Source organism: Parasteatoda tepidariorum, chromosome 10 (assembly GCF_043381705.1).
Source record: "Parasteatoda tepidariorum isolate YZ-2023 chromosome 10, CAS_Ptep_4.0, whole genome shotgun sequence".
Taxonomy (NCBI): domain Eukaryota; kingdom Metazoa; phylum Arthropoda; class Arachnida; order Araneae; family Theridiidae; genus Parasteatoda; species Parasteatoda tepidariorum.
Window position 1 is genome coordinate 62,101,089 of NC_092213.1, and position 23,709 is coordinate 62,124,797.

Here is a 23,709-nt window from a genome sequence, read left to right on the forward strand (position 1 = left end):
ATACAATACCAGAATATCTTCCATGGAAAGAGCCAATAACCTTTAAATGTTGTAATCTACTTTAACCTATTAGATTAATCGGTTAACATCAAATTTACTTTTATATCTTAGTCTTCTGTAACTATACATTTCCGAGTTATAGTCAATGAACTTATTAATCAAACTACTCAGTAGTTATTAATATATTTTACGAGTTTCTGATTTAATTTCTGGATCACATTGATGTCGTTTCTTATAACTAATCTTACGCGATAATAATAAAAAAACCATAATTGATCTATGGTTGTACTATTTGAAACTGAGCGAAACTTTTTAACTCTCAGTTTGTTTTACTATAGCATAACTGCCGACCGTAAATTTTCACATAGTGTGATCATAATTTTTTAAATAAATAAAATTACACAGCACGCTCATTATTTCTTAAATATATAGCACCGGAAAAAAATGGATTGTCTTTATAGTTTTTGAACATTTTGTCGGATTTTCGTTCTGTAAAATATTATGACACTATCTCAACGAAACCTCTTACATTATCAGGATGCCACAGACGGCTATATTTGTTCAAAGCGGTAAAAATTCAACTCACTTTTTTTTATTATATCTTTAATTATTCAATCGTAACTATTCAATCGTAACTATTCGTAATTATTCATTAGGGCTTCCATTTCAAATTTTTCATAATTTAAAAAAAAACATTCGTCATACACTCTTTTAATAGTAAACTAAAATTAAATATGCTAGAAAAAGTTGCTAATTTTTATTTCTTTTGATAAAAACGTGAATTTTTTAGTCACCACTTTTTGCAATTATAGTCGCCCGTCTGAACCCTGACTTATGCATAACAGTAAACTGTAACGGAAAACGCTTAATTTGATGACGAAACGTAACTTTTTTAAATCTGGTTTGGACGATTGCTTTAATGTTTAACTGCAATAACGGGTCAAAGTTTTGTTTAACGAATGTTATTTTAATGTGTTGAACTTCTCTTCATATCATTCTTCGTTGATTCACTGAATAAAAATAATTCTTTCATAAAAATTATAAGCCTTTTGTATAAAGACAAATATGCAATAAAGTATTTAGATAAAATAACTAATTTCTATTAAATAATTTTTTAATAATGAAACTATTTTTTAATTTTAAGGCGTAAAATTTTTTATATATTCTGATCTTTTTTTTTTAAATTTCAATCCAATTTTTCATGCCATTTGATTAATAAAAAAGTGCTTAAAAATTAATATATGAATGGTTTTGAAATGGTACTCCATTTTGGGAATTATATCGCCAAATAACTTCAAACCCTACGTAATTCAAATCAGCCTATAAATTAAAAGTTTCTTGCGTCACCTATTTGTTACAATTTACTTTGCAGTTTTTTACTGTTTTTTATTTATTTTGGAGTTTCCGGAGCAGTTGGCATCTCTGAATATAGCCTTATTCCATGGAACAAAAGCGCAATGTATCAAAATTATCCACCAAAAGAAAAGACAATGTTCGAAAGTGTGTGTTTTTCACATAAAAAAGGCTGTGTTTTTTTTGGCTGGTTTTTTTCAAAAAATCTGTGCTTTAAGGGGTTAAAGTAGGTAAATATCGCCTTTCAAAGAAAACTGCAAATATGGCAAGCATGTCTGGCTGATAACGAATTGTAAATGTTTCTGAATTTTGAAGAGTATTTTATCCAAGAGGATATTATCGATCAGAATTTTAGTAACTCTTGAAAAGTTGCCGTTATAATTTCTATCTTTCCCTCATTATAATCCAACGGAAGATAATCCAAAAATTGGAAGTTTCAGAGATGTGGACTAGCTCCGCTTTGTAAAAAAAATATTTTGTAGTGGTAGCGAAATGTAAGTTGTTTTTAGTTAAGTATATTTTATTTTAAGTGATTTTTCTGCCATCACACATCAAAAATTTAAAATATTGTATAAAAAGTAACCATATAGTTTTGTGTTGGTCGATAACTGCGAATCTCTTTAGTTGAACAGGCAAGAGCCGCAAGGCTGTGACCTCAACAAATACTCTCACATTAAAGATATTTGATGGTGGCTTTTTAAAGATTAAGCGGTGATTTCAGAGATGCCACCTTGCGCCAGACAGCAAATAAATATTTTAATGTGGTAGTTTATCAATTGGTTAATAAACTCAATTTAGTACATTTTTATCTATTTCTAAATAATTCTTAGGCTTATATAAATCATCACTTTATAGAAGTTATGTCATGCTATACCTTTTAAAAAGCAAGCAAAAATAGTGAAATATTTGCAAAATTTAGTTTGTAGTTATTTACCGTATTTTTTTTAATTATTTAGGCGTGTCTGGAGCAGTTGGAATCTCTATAATTTCAGAATTTAAAATGTTTGCATCCATATAAGGGATAAAAACTAAATTTATTTAATAATTCAATTGTAACCACCATCATTATTTATAATGCAAATTAATCATTTTTAAAGTGAAAACAGTTTTAGAAGTATTTTCATACCTTCCAATTCCAACGGATTTTTTTCCGGAAAATTTAATTTTTATTTAATGAAGTGGCAAAATTTTTATAATTACATTTTATTCTTCTTTAAATAAAACTATTGAAAGTGTTTTTTTTATCAACCATTACATTTAAATTATTTAAACATATATAAAGTAGGCAAGCTATCTCTCTAAAAGTGTTTCAGCATAAGATATTGATATATATGACTTTATAGTATATACAGTGCAGATGAATCGGTTGGTGACGCTTCGCGCCAAATACCAAATTAACAACAATATTCAGCACTCTCTAAAAGTGTTTTTAGGAGTTGGTTAAACTTAATTAAACACCAGTGTACAATCTTTATTTAATTTTCTTTTCCCTACCATTAAAAAAAAACACTTAATTCAAAAGCATAAAAGTGGGTACGCATGCGTTTTCAATAGAAAACTGAATATACAATGCTAGATTAAGTTGTTAATTTAAATACATTTTTACTGGTCACCATTTTTTTACATTTTTAATCACTTCTGGCATCTTTGTCGAATTAATATACACGCAAATTAATACGCCAATTAAATTAAGTAATGTCGTAAATTACTTAATTAATAAATTAAGTAATTTACTACAAATTGAAGTAATAACACAATACAATTACAATATAATTATACTATAATTACAATATAATTAAATAATAATTACAATATAATTAAGTAATAATTACAATAAATTAAGTAATGAAGTAAATTAATACGACTTTGTCGTATTAATTTACTACAACTTTTTAAATAAACTTCGTAGTTAATTTTTAAAACTCTTTTCCTAAATAAAATGAACGGTTTTTTTTTCTTTTTTTCAAACACAATGCTCATAAAATATTTATTGTGAAGGTACTACTAAAAGAAAAAGAAGAAGAATCTCATAGGAAAAGTACTTTAATAATGATCATGCGCATAGGAAATGCGAATGATCATTCATTTGCATAGAAAAGAAATATCTCTTGTGTAAAATGATCATTATTAATTTTATTAAAAAAGCGATAATTAATTTCATAATAATTTGTTTCATTACTTAAGGCAGTTACATCAATAAATATTTAACAGTGCCCCATAAAACGCTGTTAAATAAAAGGCTATTCAATATTTCTTAATTTAATGTTATTACTGCCTAATATCAACAGTTTTTGTTCTATCGTTAGAAAAAGAAATTCGTAACACAATAGTTGCAAATAATGGAAAAATTAAATGTAACGGAAATGTTTAAATGCACCGTCTGGAAATTAAAGTGAGCAAAAGAAGGGAAAAAAGTCTTTTAAAAAGATCTTCAGACCTTGAAATCAAGTTCAAGTTCATCTCTTCTAACCGTTCCACTCCAGATCATATCACATAGATTTCCATCTTATCGACCATCCTTTCTTTTATGCTGCCTATCCGTCAAACTCCTGTTCTTGCTTCTAGATGGCAGCACCGTAAGCCAGCCGCAAACGATACAAAACACTTTATTCGATAAATAGGCAGACAGGAATCTACGTAAGGAAAAACGGGAGAGGGACTGTTCGAAATGGCCGTCACGAAAAACAGGAGCTCTGGATTAAGTGAAACTCCCGGGTCAACACTGCACAAAGTGGCCACAGTGTCCGGTGAGTTCATTTAAAATTGTTGGAAAAAATTGTTAAATTGCAATTGAAAAATTTTGCAAACGAATTGCGCGCATTGTTTACTTTGCAAAAAGACGAGATGCGCTAGTGACGGAAGTCGTTATGCAAATGATTGTTTTGATTTGAAACAATGCTTTTGTTGTTTTCATTGAAAAGCAATAAAACGGAATAAATTATCTATAATTTGTAAAAGGCAAGAAACTTAAAAAAACTGTTTTTGGCATTTTATATTTTTATTACCTATGAAAAATTTTTTTTATTTAAACAATGAACTTAATGTTAAGTTTATTTATTTATTTTTAATTTGTTCCTAAAATTTAAAGAAAAAATAATTTAAAAGAAAAAGATTTTTTAGTAGTTTTCTAAAAATGTATACGCATTTAAAAAAAAAAAAAAAAACATTATTTTTCTAATATTTGATTTGAAGAATTATATTACAATCGATATTTTATTTAACTTTATTCATTTTGAGATTAGAAAACAGTTGTTTTGAAATTTTTTAAAATCATTTTTTAAGTGCTTGATTTACTTTATGCTAACAAAATGACACACAACAGGTAATTTTTGGGAATTATATTTAAAATTATATTTGGGAAAAATAATTAAAAAAAAACTTTTTTTTTAAAGATTTTTTTTTAGTTTTTATGCTGCTAAATCGGTAAATTTTACGCTTTTGGCAGGATATTTATTGTTGTGATAAAATTTTTAACTTTCATGTTTGATTCTCTGTGTAATAAATATGATTTAAAAATACTTCACTTCCAAAGTGCAATTAAAAAAAAATAGTAGCCAAATTATTTTGTTATCTATTTATTTTTGAGTGATACTTTAAGGTTTTGATCTATTTCATTTATTACTCCCCACTTCAAAAATGAATGAAGAAATAAATTTTAAAAAAATCTACTCAAACACACTTTGAAGTAAAGTATACGTTGAAGTGTCAGCGAAAATAAATAAATTAAAAATACCCATATTCATGCCTCCATTTTCTATATCCCCCTCCTCTGATTGTTGTTGCCTATGAATAATTCAAGCATAATGATTGTTTAACATGAAAATATGTAGTGCCAGTGAAATTAAAGTTTTCATTTGTACATTTATGCAAAAAACTCTGCAATATTACAGGGGTGCAAAATAACTTATTAACATTTCCAAAATTATTATTCGGTCTTTTATACATGAATGTTTTTTTAACGAAACTGCTGTTACAGAACAGTCTACGTTCAGACATTTTTCATATCTTTCTATTCTCACAATTTTTTTTTTTTTGTCTTATTCCAATTATGAAGAAATTGCTCGACTTTTTAAATAAATGGTTCCTATAAAAGACGGAAAAAAAAAATGTGCAACTTTAAGCTTTTCAAAAAGGTGGCAGGTAAAGTCATAGAAATTGAAATCGGTGTTTCGTTTAACAATTCGTCCAACAATTAAAATCAAGCCTATTATATATATGCTGAAATTATTCGAATATAATGGTAGTCAAAGTAATTTTAAACCGTATTTATTTAATAAAGAATAAAATGCGAGATTCTGTAAATTTTTCCACTACATTAAATAGAAAAATAAAATCTTTCGTGAAAACCGGAAGAGTTGGCAAATATGCAAAGGTTTCATTATTGCAATTTATTTTTATTTTGCAAAAGCAAAACAGTTTTGTCTACCATGATATGTTATTAATATAAATGTTCATACTCTAATAATGTAAATACATTTTGGTGTTGTGCAACCAATCGGGCAACCAAATTAAACAAATATAACAAACACTGGAAATGTAGAACCAAGTGCATTTAAACGTTTTACAACCACTATTCCTTTAACAAAGAATGTACTATTCTGAAGGTATTAGTCTTTAATTCTTTACCTCTCAATAAAATCTCCTGTCAAAAACGTAGCAGTCGACCTTCCTGCTACGTATTTGACTGATATTTGCATGTGTAAACTACCAATACGTGTAATAAATTTTGTTCTACGAGACTGGTATTATTACCAGAGATGACAACTGCTCCGGACACGCCAAAATAATTAAAAAAACGGTAAATAACTGCAAAATAAATTTTGCAAATATTTGACTAATTTTACTTGGTTTTATAAAGGTATAGCATGACATAAGTACTGTAAAGTGGCGAATTGTATAAACCTACGAATTATTTAGAAATAGTAGTGGATAAAAATCTACTAAATTGAATTTATTAAATAACTAATCACAATTGATAAACTACTACTTTAAAATATATATTTGCCATCCGGAGCATGTTGGCATCGCTGGAAGTTCTAATGTTGTGCTGTACTAAGTTAGTCAATCGAATTTTGCTGTTCGGAGAATGGTCAAAGCTAAAGTCGAAGGTGAATGAGAGAAGCGTAGTACCACATTTTTCTTATAGATTTTTGTTTATTTATCAACCAAATTTTCGTGACTACGAGTTAGTAGTCTCCTCCATTACCCAGAAAGGCTTATTTTTAAAATTTAAGTGGTAGCAGAATGTATCTTTCAATATTATACTCTAGTTAGATGAAATAGCTCAAAATTGTCTGCCCTATCATTGGAGCTATTAACACGTTGAATGAAATGGGGGTCACCGGTGACCGACTAAGCCAAGATTGCTAGAAACACATAATTCGAGTAAATTTTTAATGCTTTTAATTTTTTTATATTATTATCGTTACCAAAATGGTTTGAAGAAATTAATGCAATATAGAACACACAAAAATGGATTTATTTATATACACAGAGATGCCAACTTGCTCCGGACAGCGAATAAAGATTTTCAAGTGGTAGTTTATTAATTGTGACTCTTGGTTTATTAAATTCAATTTAGCAGATTTATATCCACCACTTTTTCTAAACAATTCGTAGACTTATATGATTCACCACTTCTTTCATTCAAATATGTCATGACCTTTTAAAAAACTAGCAAAATCTGTCAAATTCGCAAATTTAGTTTGTAGTTATTTAACTACTGGTCAGACGGGCAAGTCATGTAAAATTAGCATGGCATTCAACGTGTTAAATAAATAATCCCAAGAAACTGTAGTTGTAAGATATTACTTAATTGATAAACTTCATTCGCTTCAAAAATTTACAAAAATCAGAAAACCGTCGAGATGTTTCAAGAGTGCTAAAAAATAGGCGCCAATTTACTCACTAAGGCTACTGCGGATTCACCACTTTTTCAGATAAGTCATGCTAAACCTTTTAAAAAATCAGCAATATCTGTCTAATATTTGCAAATTTAGTTTGTAGTTATTTACTGTTTGGCCAGACGAGCAGGCCATGAAAAATTAGCGTGGCATTCAACGTGTTAATTAGTTTTATGCAATTAAAGTAAATTTCGAAACATTTAATTTATGTATAAAATGTTCGGCTGCAATACAAGGTTTTTGAGAAACTTAAAAATTTCTGCATGCAATCTTCAATTTTATTGTTATTTCCCTACCACTACAAAAAATCATCCTCAAAGGCCCTAAATTTGCAACTTTTAGGATGATGATAAGAGATTAGTTTTGTTCTTTTGTCTTTAAAAAATGATGTTATTTGTAACTCCATAGTTATTGAACTCTCCCGATTTTGTCGGAAGATTTTCAGTTTGTTTCTAACGAAGTTAAAAACATGTTATTTTTTTATTTTTATCTTGGTTTAGAAAACTGTTTTACAATGATTTTCACCACCACCACTTTATAGATATACTTTAAGTAAATAAACAAAACCCTGACAATTAGCTTAGAAAAAAATTAATTTTTCTCAAAGTTGATATAATTTTTGTTTATAATTGTAAATTGTCTTAATCAGTTAAGGTAAAAACTGTGATATTTTTACAAAAATTATGGATTAGATTAGACATTATTAAAGATCTAGCGATGCCAACTGCTCCGCTTTTTGCGAAAGTTTCAATAAATTGATAGCGAATGATAAAGTCGAACTTGTAGAATAAGGGATAATTTCGCTAACTCTTTAAAAGTCTTCCCACTCAGGGAGGTCACAGTGAAAAGTGGTAAGCAAAGATCTACTAACACGTTGAATGCCATGGTGGTGACCAGCACTGAGTTTGCTCGTAAAGCCACGGGGGTCACCGGTGACCGGCAAAGCCAAGATTATTAGAAACGCATAATTCGGGTAAATTTTTTTATATATATATTATTATCGTTATTAAAATGGTTTGAAGAAATTAATGCAAAATAGTTTTATTTATATACACAGAGATGCCAACTTGCTCCGGACAGCGAATAAATATTTTCAAGTGGTAGTTTATTAATTATGATTCTTGGTTTAATGAATTCAATTTAGTAGATTTTTATCCTCCACTATTTTTTAAACAATTCGTAGGCCTATGAAATTCACCANAATTGATAGCGAATAATGACGTCGAACGTGTAGAATAAGGGATAATTTCGCTAACTCTTTAAAAGTCTCCCCACTCAGGAAGGTCACAGTGAAAAGTGGTAAGCAAAAATCTACTAACACGTTGAATGCCATGGTGGTGACCAGCACTGAGTTTGCTCGTAGAGCCACGGGGGTCACCGGTGACCGACAAAGCCAAGATTATTAGAAACACATAATTCGGGTAAATTTTTTTATATATATACAGAGGTGCCAACTGCTCCGAACACGCCGAAATCGTTAAAAAAAAAAGGTAAATAACTTCAGAGAAAATTTTGCAAATATTTGACGATTTTTGCTTGCTTTTTAAGAGCTTTAGCATGACAAAAATAATATAAAGTGGTGAATTATATAAGCCTACGAATCATTTAGAAATAGTGGTGGATAAAAATCTACTAAATTGAATTTATGAAACCAAGAATCACAATTGATAAACTACCACTTTAAAAAATATATTTGCTGTCCGGAGCAAGTTGGCATCTCTGTATATATTATTATCGTTATTAAAATGGTTTGAAGAGAACAAGAAGTACGTAAATCATTAGATTCCAACCTTACATTGAAACTCGAATTGATAGAATTAACACGTTGAATGCCATGGAGGTCACCGGTGACCGACACTGAGTTTGTTCGTAGCTCCACTGGGGTCACCGGTGACCGGTGATGCCAAGATTATTAGAAACACATAATTCGAGTAAATTTTTAATTTTTCTTTGTTATTATCGTTACTAAAATGGTTTGAATAAATTAATCCAATATAGAACTCACAAAAATAGTTTTATTTATATACACAGAGATGCCAACTTGCTCCGGACAGCGAATAAATATTTTCAAGTGGTAGTTTATTAATTATGTTTCTTGGTTTAATAAATTCAATTTAGTAGATTTTTATCCTCCACTATTTTTTAAACAATTCGTAGGCATATGAAATTCACCACATATTATCAATCTAAACCTTTTGAAAAAACTAGCAAAATCTGTCTAATATTTGCCAATATAGTTTGCAGTTATTTACCGTTTGGCCCAGATAGGCAAGCCACGTAAAATGTAAAATTAGCTTGGCATTCAACGTGTTAAAAAGAAATTAAAATTATCAACTTTTTTTAGCAGGTTTGCAGAGATGCCAACTGCTCCGGACACGCCAAAATAATAGAAAAAATGGTAATAAATTACAAAGTAAATTTTGCAATTATTTGACAATTTTTATTGCTTTTTAAAAGGTCTAGCATGACTTAAAACTCTAAAGTGGTGAATTATATAAGCCAACGAAATTTTTAGAAATAGTGGTGGATAAAAATCTACTAAATTGAATTTATTAAACCAAGAATCACAATTGATAAACTACCACTTTAAAATATTAATTTTCTGTCCGGAGCAAGTTGGCATCTCTGGGTTTGTTTCAGTTTACTATTGCAAATTTGTTTTTTTTTTCGCTTTAAATATGAATAATAATTTGCAATGAATACCATAGTGGTAGTTATGATTGGATAATTAAATTAATAAAAATAGAGTTTTTACCAATTCTCACATTTTCTGTCTCTTGTGGCATCTCTGCCACGTCATGAAATTTCATCAAGAAATCAATGAAAATTGCATCAATGTTGCATTTTATATAGGACTTTGAATTTTTTTGGTATTTAGTAGTGAAAAATTAACTTAAAATAAAATTAATTTCACTAAAAAAACTTTTTTTTTTAATTTTTGCGACCATTAGAAGTAATTTTTTTGCAAAGGGGAGCTGGTTTACCAAAAACTGTAAAAAGTGGTAACTAATTAAAAACGCAAATCTAATGAAAGAGATAAAAACTACAACTTTTTCTACTATATTTCTTTTAGTTAACGATTGAAGCTTGATGGAAGGCGTGTGTTCACTTGAAATCAACGTAATTTACAAAGAAAGTCATGGGGGTAGTTACGATTGATTAAAAAAATAATTAAGTTAGCATTACTTCTTACATTTCAAGGCGCACGTGACTCCTTCACATTATTTAATTCGGAAAGCTGTCTAAGAAACATGAGCTGATCGTTTTTTCGTTGTTTCATAACTTCAGAAAATTATCGGATACGAATTTCTAAATTCCTGAAAAATGATAAAATACTTACATAACTTTGCCACTTATTTTTTGGTTTGTTACAAATTAAATACATAAATACTAAAGTGAGCTTTTTCCAACTGCAACAAAATTTCCATAGCTTTTGCAACAGATTGTAACGTCCAAATTTTTCTTGAGTGATAAAAATTTAAAAATACTATTTTCTTTTGATTTTTAAACAAAAAAAAATCAAAAGAAGGTTTACTTTTGTGTTTTGCTATTTAAAACTGTATAATTTGTAATGATATAATAATGACCATTACAAATAAAAAACATTAGACTGTTAATAACTTAAGTAATAAATAATTATAAAACAATCATATTTTACTTGAAATTATCTTTGGGTAAGCTAGTTTTATAATTCTGTACAAAAATTCTTTGATTCGTTTCATTAGTTTATGAGATATGGCGAAACATGCAAACTTTAAAATAGGCATATTATGTTTAATGTTTGTGGGTAATAGAATGACTCTATTGTCAGACCGTTTTTCTGGCTAAACATTGAGGACCGAGCCCTTGTGGCTCAGGTGACAGAGCGTTCGCCTCCCAACGAGATGAACAGGGTTCGAATCTCAGCAATGACTGGTCAATAAGAATTATGCTCGTGGCTCGCATCGACAACATCGCTGACGTAAAATATCCTGAATGGTAGGTGGATCATGCGTTAGAGTCCCCTTGCCGTTAGGATAACCGTGGGAGGTTTTCGTGGTTTTTCTTTCCATGTAATGCATATGCGAGTTAGTCCCATCAAAAAGTCCTCCACTAAGGCAAATTTCTCCCAATACTTGATCCAGGAATTCCCTTGTTTTCTGGATTGGGTTCAAAATTACAAGGCTACGGAGTTGAACATTGCTAGCCCGATATATTTGCAAAACTTGTGGTGTTATACTTTTTATCATACAAAAATGAAATTTTTAAAGTTTATTTATATTGTTTTACTTCCACATTCGTTCCACAGAAAAGTTGCCGGTCAGCAATGTGTTAATATTTAAATATCCACGAATTAAATATTTAGTTAGCGTTTTGACAACGCAAGAGTTATGTCAAAGTGTATTTCAAGGAAACCGGAAGAATTGTACTCGTGATTAATTGTCACTGCTAACACGGGTCAAATAGTCATAGTCGAGAGTCAAATAGTCATAGTCTGTTTTCACAAGGCTTTTTAGCCCCTGAAGGGTATTTTACCTTTCCATCTGAATATTACTAATCGGAATTAGTAAAATAATGATCTAAAAGAGAAAAGAGAGATTGAAAAAAATCTAGTCAATTACTAGAGTATGTCTGATTGGTCGGCTGCCCCTCAGTGGGAGGAGCGAAAGTCGAATCAACCAATTGACGCGCCACCATATTTTATATTTAAAAGTAGTAGGATTAGGTTCATTATTTTTATTAAACAGACCTAGGTTTTAAAATATCATGCTATTTAATTTGATCCAATTTTTCGGACCGTTTTTATTCGAATATTTAGAGGGGTAAGAGAATTTAATAGTTTAACATTTTATTACTAATTTAATAAATTAAATATTTAAAGATTTTTTTCCACCACTACATACTAACAGTTTAAACGTATATATTAAATAGACAAACTATAGCTATAACATGGCAGCATGCTCCATAGTGCCCTGACAGCTTGCCTGTTGCCCAATGGATCTCGTTCCAAATTGTACAACAAGTAGTATGTATATAATTTGTTAATTGTATCAATTGTATTTTCATCATATATTATACAATTATATATATTATACAATTCACTTAGCTTTCTTCGCACGTTCAATTATTCCAAGCCACGTTTGTAACACATTTTATTTTTATCCTATCAAATGAATCAGCGAGAGACTTCGGGCTGGCACTGAGCGTGAAGACAAAATGTAATGCAGATAAATTTTCAAGTGCGAACAAAATTAAGCAAATTAATTTATTTGGTTACCACTTTAAATATTCTCGGAAGCTAGGATTGTTGGCAGCTATGGTAATGGTATGGCTGAATGTCTAAACCAATGGGGTATTTCCTTCTTTTATCTACCACTTTAGCTTCAAAAAAGCACTCTTACTTATAATCAGATTCAAATAAAAATAATTTTATTATGAATATATTACGATTAACAGAACTATCTTATTTTTACAAAGTAAATACTAAATATTAAAGAAGCCATCATAAATGATAAATAGATCTTGTTTCTGCAAAATATATACCAATAAAAAAATAATAATACTTTATACTTATTTTTCGAAAAAAGGTTCACTCACTTTAGAAAATCGCTCGACTTATGAGGCTCGGTGCGAATAATTAATTTTTTCTCCCTGTTATTTCGCAAATAATTTTCAAAAGAACAAGTTGTGTTTGAATAACTTTAATTTAAATATTAACTGACTAAATTCGAGAATAATTAATACTTATTTTTTTCCTGACATAAAGAAACTGCAAAAAAGTGGGACCTTTATTTTTGATTTATAGTTTATAACATTTGATTTGAATTTGTTTTAGACCACCATGATAATAAATAACTTAAAATTGTGTAATAAAGACTGCATAATCATCAAGCACTTTCCTTTGCTTGAGAAATCTTAAAAAAAAAAAAAAAAAATTATCCGGTGTTTTTTTTTTTAATATTTTCACATTTATTATGTAAAAGAACTGGTTAAAAATTTCAATTTCTTTATGAGTAATTGGTTGAAAATTTAAAAAATTTCAATCCGTTTATGATCCGACTTCTTTTTTTGATCATTACTCCCATTCCCTCTCTAAATTCTTCCTTTCCCAAATGGCATAAATTCGAACCCAAAACAAGCGAGGCACAATAAAGACAACAAACATCAGAAGGGGGTGAAAAACTTGGGAAAGAAAGGTGCAAATCCCTCAGTGTTATAGGTCAAATGTAATGTCACACTTTGTCATCAGTCATCCAATCAAAATAACTGAAAAGAAATCCCCTCATCCTATTCCCCCATCTTTCTCAAATTCCTTCAACTGGCGGGGATACAAAAGTCATAACTTCTTCAAAGATGGCTGTGTTGGGATAGAATGATTTAATAGTCACATTAATTGATGTAAAACTTCAGCAATGGTAAGTGTGATTTGATTCTGATGTTAAATTGCAGCTTGTATTAGAAATAATATTGTCAAAAAACGAATATTATGATCCTATTTGAACATCGGCTCTTTCTTTTCGTTACACTTCTTTATGACATTCAGAAATTTTTTTTTACATTTTAGCGCACTTATTTTTTTTAACATTCTACACATTTTTTTTTTATTGTTTAGGATTTAAAAAAAAAAAAAATTCTTTTTGTGGAATTTTTCTTTCTATATCGGTTTTGTTCAATATCTCTTGCAACCTTGTTTTCCTTTATTTGTTACTTCTCTTCTCGAATAATATTTATTTCAAACTTGAATGAAAATAACTTACCGATTTTGATTAATATGCTTAATTTAATACAATAATTTGCAAATTTTTGAAAGAAATATTCTTTCAGATTGAAACTTTTATTTAATTATAAGGGAAACTTTTTATTTTCAATGGACATTTTTTTGATGTTTCTAAGGTCAATTTTAAGGATTTTTTAANTATATATATATATGTACGTTACGGTTAAAGAAATAAATCAGGTCATTATTAATAATAACAGCTACTTTTGGATAAAGTGAGAAATAAAAAGAGAAGATTTCCGTATCATGATTTGAAGCAGAATTATCGTTAAGTCTTAGCAACTTCCGGGCAGCGGCCCGTGGTAAACTAAAAAAAAAAGCACTACAGAAAGGGATCAACTCATAGCCATCCCCGGGCAAACATCTACATGTTTTTATTATTATTATTCTAGTTTAAAATCTATTTGGCGATTGTAGTTGCCGTGGTATGTTAACAGAATGGAAATGGGCTTCTTATTATAACTTTCAAAACTTTGTTTTTAATAATAAGGAAACTTTAAACAACAGTAACAATTTAACAAATTTTTCTAAAATTGATCGATCAATTAAGCAACAACAAAATAAAACAAAATTAGTAATTACCCCCCATAGCCAAGGCTGTAATCTTCTGTAAAAAATTCGATGTTGAACTTTTAAATAAGAAATTAAAAAATAGAAAAAATTTTCAGCTTAGCAATTTAAATAATAATATTATCATTAAAAATTTTTTAGCTTTATATAAGAGGTTCGAAAAATATACAATTTTCATACTTAATTATCAATTTAAAATTTTATAAAATTTCTACTGAGTTTAGAACAATCACTTGTGAGTCTAATACTTGCCTAACTAAACGTGGCACCACTTTCTTTAACTACTTAAATAAAACTATAAACAATATTACTAAGGAAGGTTTTTCTTGGATTATCACTACCAATCAACCGATTTTAGAATTTATTAAACAAAATAAAATTAATTCTATTACGACTTTAGCTTTCTAAGATCTCTTTAATAACATTCCCCTTTCTGAGCTAAAAGATGTTCTTTTGAGTTATTACTGTGATTATTGAAATAACATTAATTGCAATTTTGATTATTGGGAAATTCTAATTAATATTTGTCATTTTAATGATTTTCTTTACAATGGAAAACATATTTTTGTTTAAAATAATGGACTACCAACTACCACTAGGTTCTAATTTTTCATCTATCTTAGCTAACTTATTTTTACACGATTATGAAAAAACCTTTACTCTTAATATTAAATTGGTTTTTAGATTCAGAACTACACAGTTTTGTTAAATAATATTTATCCCTAGGAATTAATCTTGCTCGGTAATCATGATGATGTTATTAATTCTTATATTCTGGGTTTAGGCATTAAAAGAAGAGGAAAATATCTGCATTGTTGATTTATAAAAGAAATGATTTCAGTTTTAATAAAAATGAATTAATTACTTGGAATTCTAATGTTTTTAAAAGCATATATATAAATATCATTTTTAATCAAATGAATAGAACTAAAAGTATATCCTAGTAATGTTTATTTATACAAAAACAAAAAGACAATTTCTTTTACAATTTGATGAAAAACAATGGATACCCAATTGATGTAATTGTGTTCTATGTAAAATCTTTGAGTTAATTGTATGTTATTATCATTAATAAATTTGTTAAAAATTCCTTTATTAACTAAATTTATATTTTTACCATGTGCAAATCCAATTCTGCCAAATCCATGGCTATTTTTTCAAAAATAAATGCTAATAATTTCTCTAAAACCATTAAAATTGTATAATTGAAAATCAATTGCCCGAATTGCAAAATTGAAAATTGTCCGAAATTTGAAAGCTTTAACTTTTAATTTTCCACCACCCTAAAATTTTTTGGGCCAAACGCGTAGAAGTTGACAGCTTTGGATTATAGTCAATTACAATTAACTATTTTTATCTATTAATTATACTTATAATTCTGCTCAGTTATACTTACTTAAGCTTTATAAAAGTTATTTGGATCAAATAGTTTATTTATTTGTGTTAATATTACATAATTATGCATGATTCGTTGTATTAGTAATATATTATAATAGACAAGATATTGGATTATGGAATCTTCTTTTAGCAAAATAATATCCGAATAATGAAATACTTGTACCAACTTTTTATTTTTGAAAAGAGAAAATGCCTTTTTTTTAAAAAAGAATTCTAGGTACAAACTGATTAATATTTAAGGACGTAGTATGCCAAGTTTCTATTAGTTTTGATACAAAAACAAATAGTCGAAAAATTTAAATCAGGCTAACGTTTGAAATTTTTAAGCTATTCAGCTTTTTTTGCGCTTTTCATACATTTTTGAAATAATAAATTTATATATACTTAAAATAAATAATAATTAAAAAAATTATTTGAAGTTTTCGATTTTTCCAAAGAGTCTTTGCTTTGTGCTTCTTAATTGCCAGGATGCCCTTCGAAATAAGTCATCGATATATTTAGTCAATCGATAGTTCTGGTCCAATAATGTAATACCGTTTGCGTGACAAAATTCTTATGACAAAAATTGATAGATATTTGGTGATGTCTCAGTTCACGACGACGAACAACGTAATAGGATGACATAATAGGAATCTTTTGGCCTTTATGCTACCTCTTTAAAAAAGTATTGGCAATTATATTTCTTATTGATTGAAAGGCAATCAATACCACATAAAGTCATATGATGTTTAATTTAACCTAACATAATTATATATTAATTAGTTGAAAATTTAATTAGGTATCCTAGGTACACAATTATTACAACATTCCGGTTCAAGTAATGAAAATGCAAATTCAGAGGCTTGAAATCATGTGGAGAGTTTCTGTTAATTCAGAATTCGTCATAGATCTCAGATAGTTTCAGATAGGCCAAAGACGCACTAAATAAATTTTTAAAAAAATGAATGTTTGAGAGACGCTAAAATAATTTGATTGTGTTGATTATTAAGGCGAGAAACTTAGCAATAATTTTCGGGAAAAAAAAAGAAAAAAAAATTGGCTGTTGTACATTAAAAAGTGGTACGCAATATTTTATATAAGCTGGGACATACTAGCTACAACAACTTTAGAATGTTTTACATAGAAAATGTTTACATGAATGTTAAAATTTTGTAGTCATGAAACATTTTACTTCAAAATGTTTTACATGAATACATACATTAATAATAACATAAGAAATTAGAGTTAATAATAATAACAGATACAGAGAAAAAAATTGCTCGCAGGTAATAAAAACAGAGTTAATATGTATTTTTTCTACCACTTTTCAAACATTTGTATGGGATCGTAAGTAACACATAAGCATTTTACATTTCGAAAATGCATATTTAAGCATAGCCGACGACGACTATGGAATCTCAGAGGTATTTTATTTTTATATTTAAAGTCGTTTTAAAGGTTATAAGTTTTATCTTAAACTATAGATTTTTTAAAATTTACAGAGATGCCAACTTGCTCCGGACAGCAAATATATATTTCAATGTGGTAGTTTATCAATTGTGATTCTTTGATTGATATTTGATTCTTCGTCAATTTTGATTCAATTGTCAATTGTGATTCTTTGAATTGTGAAAGACAATTTCGTTCACTTTTTAGAAAAATAGCCAATTAATAATAACAATAAATTTTTTTTTTATTTCCAATGAGCTGCACACTCGGTCTTGCAGATGAGCAGACCTAGTGCGTTCTCCAAAGGTGGTATCCACTCTTTCAGGACCACCACAATGGGTGAGATACCGTTGGTCATGTTAATTTGGACGTCTAGTTTCTGCCACACTAGATGGCAGCACCGAGACTCTATTTGGATGCTAAAGTGCACTAGGAATTTAATTTTCCCGGAAATGCCAAGAGCCAAGGAGGCACTCCAGGGATCTTTTACATGCCGCATAATCATACGACATGTCCGCTGAGGATTTTCTGCATTCCGAAAATCCGGATTTTCTGCATTCCTTGGGCTCAGAAGGCCGACGACAAACCAACTGCGCCACCCAGCCACAATAAAGTTACATTGAATGTAATTCTCAGAATTTTGGATGTGTAGTGGTGAAAAAATTACTTAAAATAAAAAATACTTTTTTATGAAGTGGAACAAGTTGGCAACTCCGGATCTGGCAAAATTATTCACCTATCTTTTAAATCAATCCACCTGCTTATGGGAGGTTTTACACTCCGGGGATGGGAATACTGTGAGATTTTAATCTAGCTCAAATTTTACGTTATTTATTTTTATTATTCTCATTAATCCCACTAACTGATTAAAACTGACAGTTTCATATTAAAGCAAATTTACAATTTAATCAGAACTAATCTTGTGTTTGTTTTTTGCTTTTGTCTTTATGTTTGTGTCGTCCTTTCCTTTATCGCTTTTCCTTTCTCATAAATTTCATTAGCATTTAACTACTAATTATTCACGATTTTCATTTTAATTTAATCCATTGAATTGGCAAATAATCATGAATTACCGAGGTGGCCTCATTGGCCAGGAACTCATTTGAATTACGTTCTAGTTTTCACATATAACAAAAATTTCAAACTCTTCTGCATATTTATTTCAACTAAATTGTTATTTCAATGCTGCTTAGAAAATCGTAAGGCAGCTATGCAGTTATAAGCTCTGTTGAGTAAGGTAGATCTGCAACTACTGTAAAGTTTCAGCAAACATAAGAATTTCCTCAACAGTCTGCTTTGAACCAGGATATTCATTAAAGTTAAGATACCACTATTTCGTATCTGACGACGTGATGATATATAATGTACTCGGCATTGGGCACTGGCGATTTATCATACATTCCCACTAAGATGAATAATTTAGAGCCCCTCGAGGAGCTGATGCTAAGATAACTACCACGTATGAGTATTGGGCACTGGCCGTCTTTATTTCCCCCAAAAAAGCTAGTATCGATCGATTTGCACCGAGGATCGATCCTTAGAGATTCACAATCACATTTTAGTGTCTTCCCAACTTGGTTGAGAAATATTCACAAGATTCGTAGGAATTTTATTTATTTTTAAACTTTTCCTAAATTCAAACTATTTCAACGCACTTAATTTGTCTGAAAAATATGAAAAAAATTTATTTAAATTTTAACGAATCTAAAAATCTGGAGTACAGCAGCATTTTTGCAACATATTTATTTCCGCTAGATTCTTCAGTTTATTACAGAATTTTCTTTAGGATGAGATGTCGTAACTATCTGAGAAATAATTATTTCACATAATTTAATTCTTAAATACTCAAAACACATTAAAACAACATTAGAAATATAAAACAATAAACCAGTATAGTTATTGCTTCAAAGCCTCTCTTCAACCCACCCCTATTTTTGGATGAGAAACTCTTAATTTATATATTAAGAATTCCTTATCTAAAATATAAATAAATTCAATTAGATATATACCTGGATTTATATCGCATGTTATCACACGATAACATCCTAATGATAGAAGATATAGATATAGACTGTCTGCTGATAAAGGAAACTAGCAGCAAGATATTTTATTAAACGTAAATTTTAATTTTAAAGGTGGTAAGAATTGCATATAAAATACGCGCTTTTTTTTAAAAAAAATGTCTCTAAGCATGTTGCTCACATATCAGAAGTTGGATAAAAATATGGGAGCACTTCTAAACTAACTCAATGTAAATTAAGATCTTGTATCGCAGCAAATGTTTTAAAAGACTGCATGGCAAAAGTGTTTGAATATTTTTAAAAAATAGAAGTTAAGAAATGTTTCTATATATATACATATATATATAAANAGAATAAGAACTTATGTTCTGCAATAGGACTTGAATAATTAAAAAAATGTTCTTAAAGTATATATATATATATATATATATGCACATGGAAAATTTATATCGGCGCATGCAGGAAGTTTCTTTCCCTTTTTAATACCACTACAAGTGAAACCGCGTTCCAATATAAATATTGCAATCCTATAAAATCATTTCACAATTTATAGTAGTATAGCTAGAAAAAAATTTCAGCATTTTCTCTCCTCATTTTCGTTTATCCAAATTTTGCATGGGTAAAAATGACATTTCCAAAATCTTCATTTGTGATCTTTCAAAATATTCAGTTTTGCCATGTAAAATGTTCTAAAACATTTGCTGCGAAACAAAATCTTATTTACATAGAGTTATTTAGAAGTGTTCCCATATTTTTGTCCAACTTCTGATATGTGAGCTACATGTTTTAAGACATTTTTTTTTAAAAAAAGTGCACGCTTTACATGCAATGCATACCACTTTAAAATCTACGTTTAATATAATATGTTCCTGCATATTTATTATGTTCGATACGAGGTCCTCTATTGTTCGAATACTATCGTCTGATAACATGCGATGTTAAATCAGGTAGAGCCTCTGAATTAGACAGGCCGACTTATCATTTATTGTTGGAGCATAGAGCTTTTCAAGTGGTAGTTTATTAATTGTAATTCTTGATTTAATAAGTTCGATTTAGTAGTTTTTAATCCACCACTATTTCTAAACAATGCGTAGGCTTATATAATTCCCCACTTTTTAATACTTATAACATGCCTTACATTATTAAAAAGCAAGCAAATATTGTCAACTATTTGCAAAATTTACTTTTTAGTTATTTACCGTTTTTTGAAATTATTTTGGCGAGTCCGCAACAGTTGGCATCTCTGTAATATCATAATGAACACTAAAATAACGTTAACTTGCGAACTTGTTTGCTCCAATATTGCTTGATAGGTCAGCTCTGATAGCATAGGAGCCTATGTAAGCTAAGATTACGCAAATTTAATGTATGATTATTTGTTTCATAAATTCACTTTCATAGAAAAATTAATAATGAATAAATAAACAAAGGCAGCTTTAGAAATTATTTGATCCAAAAATTTATTTGTACCGCGACACGTGTATTTACTGTTATATCTACATGAAACTTGATATATTTACATTTTTATAAGACATCAGTGATTAACGCGCTGTCCAAAATAGAAAATTACTATTTTTTTAAAGGCGAAAAAGCCACCACTTTTGTCGCTGTAACGTGTTTGCGTTATGCAATAAAATTAAATTAATAAATAAAGGGTTAAGGTAATATTGCATTAACACTACATATAAATAAATAAATCGTACAAATAAAGTGCTTTAATTTAATGATATCTCATGATGAGGCACTCAGAGTATTGACGAAATTGAAAATTATTCCACAAACAGAAATCGCGATCACTTTATAGAATATTTTGCATTGTGCGGATTATTCATCAATTCTGTAAAATTTTTCAAAATAAACAATGATATCTAACTTTAATGCTTTTTACAAAGTACAGGAGTTTGAAACAAATTATAGAAACACTTCTATTTGCATTTATTAACAGCTCAATTTAATCAAATTTTTAAATTCATTGAATTAATTTAGTAATTTAAAGTAATAATAGCGTAAGGAAGCTGTTCTTTATAATAGTGTCAAGTCTGTTTATTTCGAGTCAAACAAATAATTTTGTTTCAAATTTAAACAAATCTTTAACTAATTTGAAAACATTTCCAAGAGGGAAAATATTTCATTCATCATTTTTTAATTTCTGAAATAGAATTAAAGAACTTCGGAATTAAAAAAAAAGTGTATTATGTAAAGATTAAATTTTTTTACATTTTATGTACCTTTTTTTTTTAATGTTTTGCTAGTACCTCAATTGCAGTTGTAGTTGTTACTTCTGATCATTATTGTTATGTATACATAACACCATTTTAAAACTAGCATTGTTAAACTATTTAAGTCATTTGACAAAGAAAAATTTAACAGAGTTAGAAAAATTATGCAAATGCCGGAGATCCCAAATTGCTCCGGACAGCAAATAAATATTTTAAAGTGGTAGTTTATCAATTGTGATTCTTGGTTTAATAAATTCAACTTAGTAGATTTTTATTCACCACTATTTCTAAATAATTCGTAGGCTTATATCATTCACCAGTTTTTAAAAGTCGTTATACATACTTTTTTATTATGTCAGATTTATATAGGTCACTTCAGGGAAAGGATCAAAAGGGTGATCTCGGACCTAAGAGTGACCAACAAGCTCTATACAGTTTTCATGCGTGTTCGTTAAATATAGATTTAATCGGACCACCGCTATTATCCACAAACAACGTCCTCATTACAGGTGTGCACGAGCACACCTACAGATGAAAGTGTGAAGTGTCGACTTCGCGGACAGGTACACTGTATACCAATCCAGTTCAAGTATTTATGTCATACTACGACACCTTTTAAAAAGTAAGCAAAAATGTCAAATATTTGCAAAATTTAGTTTGTAATTATTTACCGTTTTTTTAAATCATTTTAGCGTGTCCGGAGCAGTTGGCATCTCTAAAATGCTACTGGGAGTTCTTTTTTTATAGCTACCACTTTAATGTTGCGCATTCGGTTGGTCAGTTTTAATAGAAAATGCATTTTATTTAGCAAATTAAGTATAGTTGTGGTCACCATTATATTAAACTAGCTGCCTTTGGCGACCAGCTAGATAGCCTATCAAACTTATCTAGTACACCGTATGAACCTTAACTCTAATCAAGCCGAATACACAACTGTATTGAAATATTCTAATTCTATAGCCTCTCCTAAATTTTAACACCTCAATTATTTTTATACAATTTATAAGCCAAATCTTTTCGCTGTATAGCGGAAGTAATTAGATTTAAATTTCAGTTATTTTCAATTTCAACTAATTCCGTGATATTCTTAAAGTTCTGTATGTATTGACTTATAGTAATAATTTAAAATCTCGATCAAATCAAAAAAATGATCGTGACAATCAAGCATGGTGGGCAGCAGAAGTATTAAAAGTATTTCCATCTCAGTCGTGAAATAAGATAGAAAACACATGCTCCATTACGTGCTGTATATCTTCCTCACGCATCTCTAGAGCTATAACTGTAGAATTGTATCGTATCGTATCGTATCGTATCGTATCGTATCGCTCGAAGAAGGCAGGTTCCATCAGTAATTGGCAGGACAGTTGCGAGACCCTAAGCACCTTTTATGTTTAAATTTTTTACTGTCATTTTAGAAAGGATCGAATTTAAATCAAAATAATCACTTCCTTACTTCGTTTTAATTTTTATAAAAACACAAGATTTTTCTAAATAAATATTTAAAGTGTGACTAACGATTACACAATACTTAAATTATTACTTAAGACGTTCTCACAAAATCAATATAACTATTATGTTGGCAATAGACAATATCAAATATCCGAGTTATTCGTGTCACATAAGGGATATATATATATATATATATAAATTTTTTGAAGTTAATTTCTTTTAATATTATTTTACTTGCACATAAAGTATTTTGTAAAAGTGTTCCGCAGAAACCAAAATTGTTCGCAGTCATGCCCAGAATCGTAATAATCGAGTTGATAATGAATCTATAATTCTCAATTTTATTTATTTTAGGACACGGTTTGATAAATTACACTAGGGAACAACCGATAGGTTTTTCTGCAATTTAATAATATACTAGGAGGCTTCGCCCCCTGCTCGCTGGTGCTCGCCAACCCCCGGAACTGCTTTCGCAGTTCATTTCGGATTTCTTCGCAATCCGATGCTCGCTTCACTCGCTCATTGGATACGTTCTTAACGTCTAGCTTTTGTATACTTTTTTGAACACTGAAGTTCCGAAAACTTTTCACTGTAGAATTGAAGGGAATTTT

At 29.2% G+C, this 23,709-nt stretch overlaps 1 protein-coding gene across 1 annotated transcript in view; it reads left to right on the forward strand.

The window, feature by feature from the left end:
- The first annotated feature begins 3,938 nt into the window (after positions 1-3,938).
- The window catches only part of LOC107448120 (synaptotagmin-9-like), a 170,673-nt gene continuing 150,902 nt past the window's right edge, over positions 3,939-23,709 (forward strand). Inside the window, exon 1 of the mRNA XM_071186981.1 lies at positions 3,939-4,100. Coding sequence (XP_071043082.1) covers positions 4,022-4,100 — 79 coding nt within the window. The 5' untranslated portion in view covers positions 3,939-4,021. The remainder of the gene's footprint in view (positions 4,101-23,709) is intronic.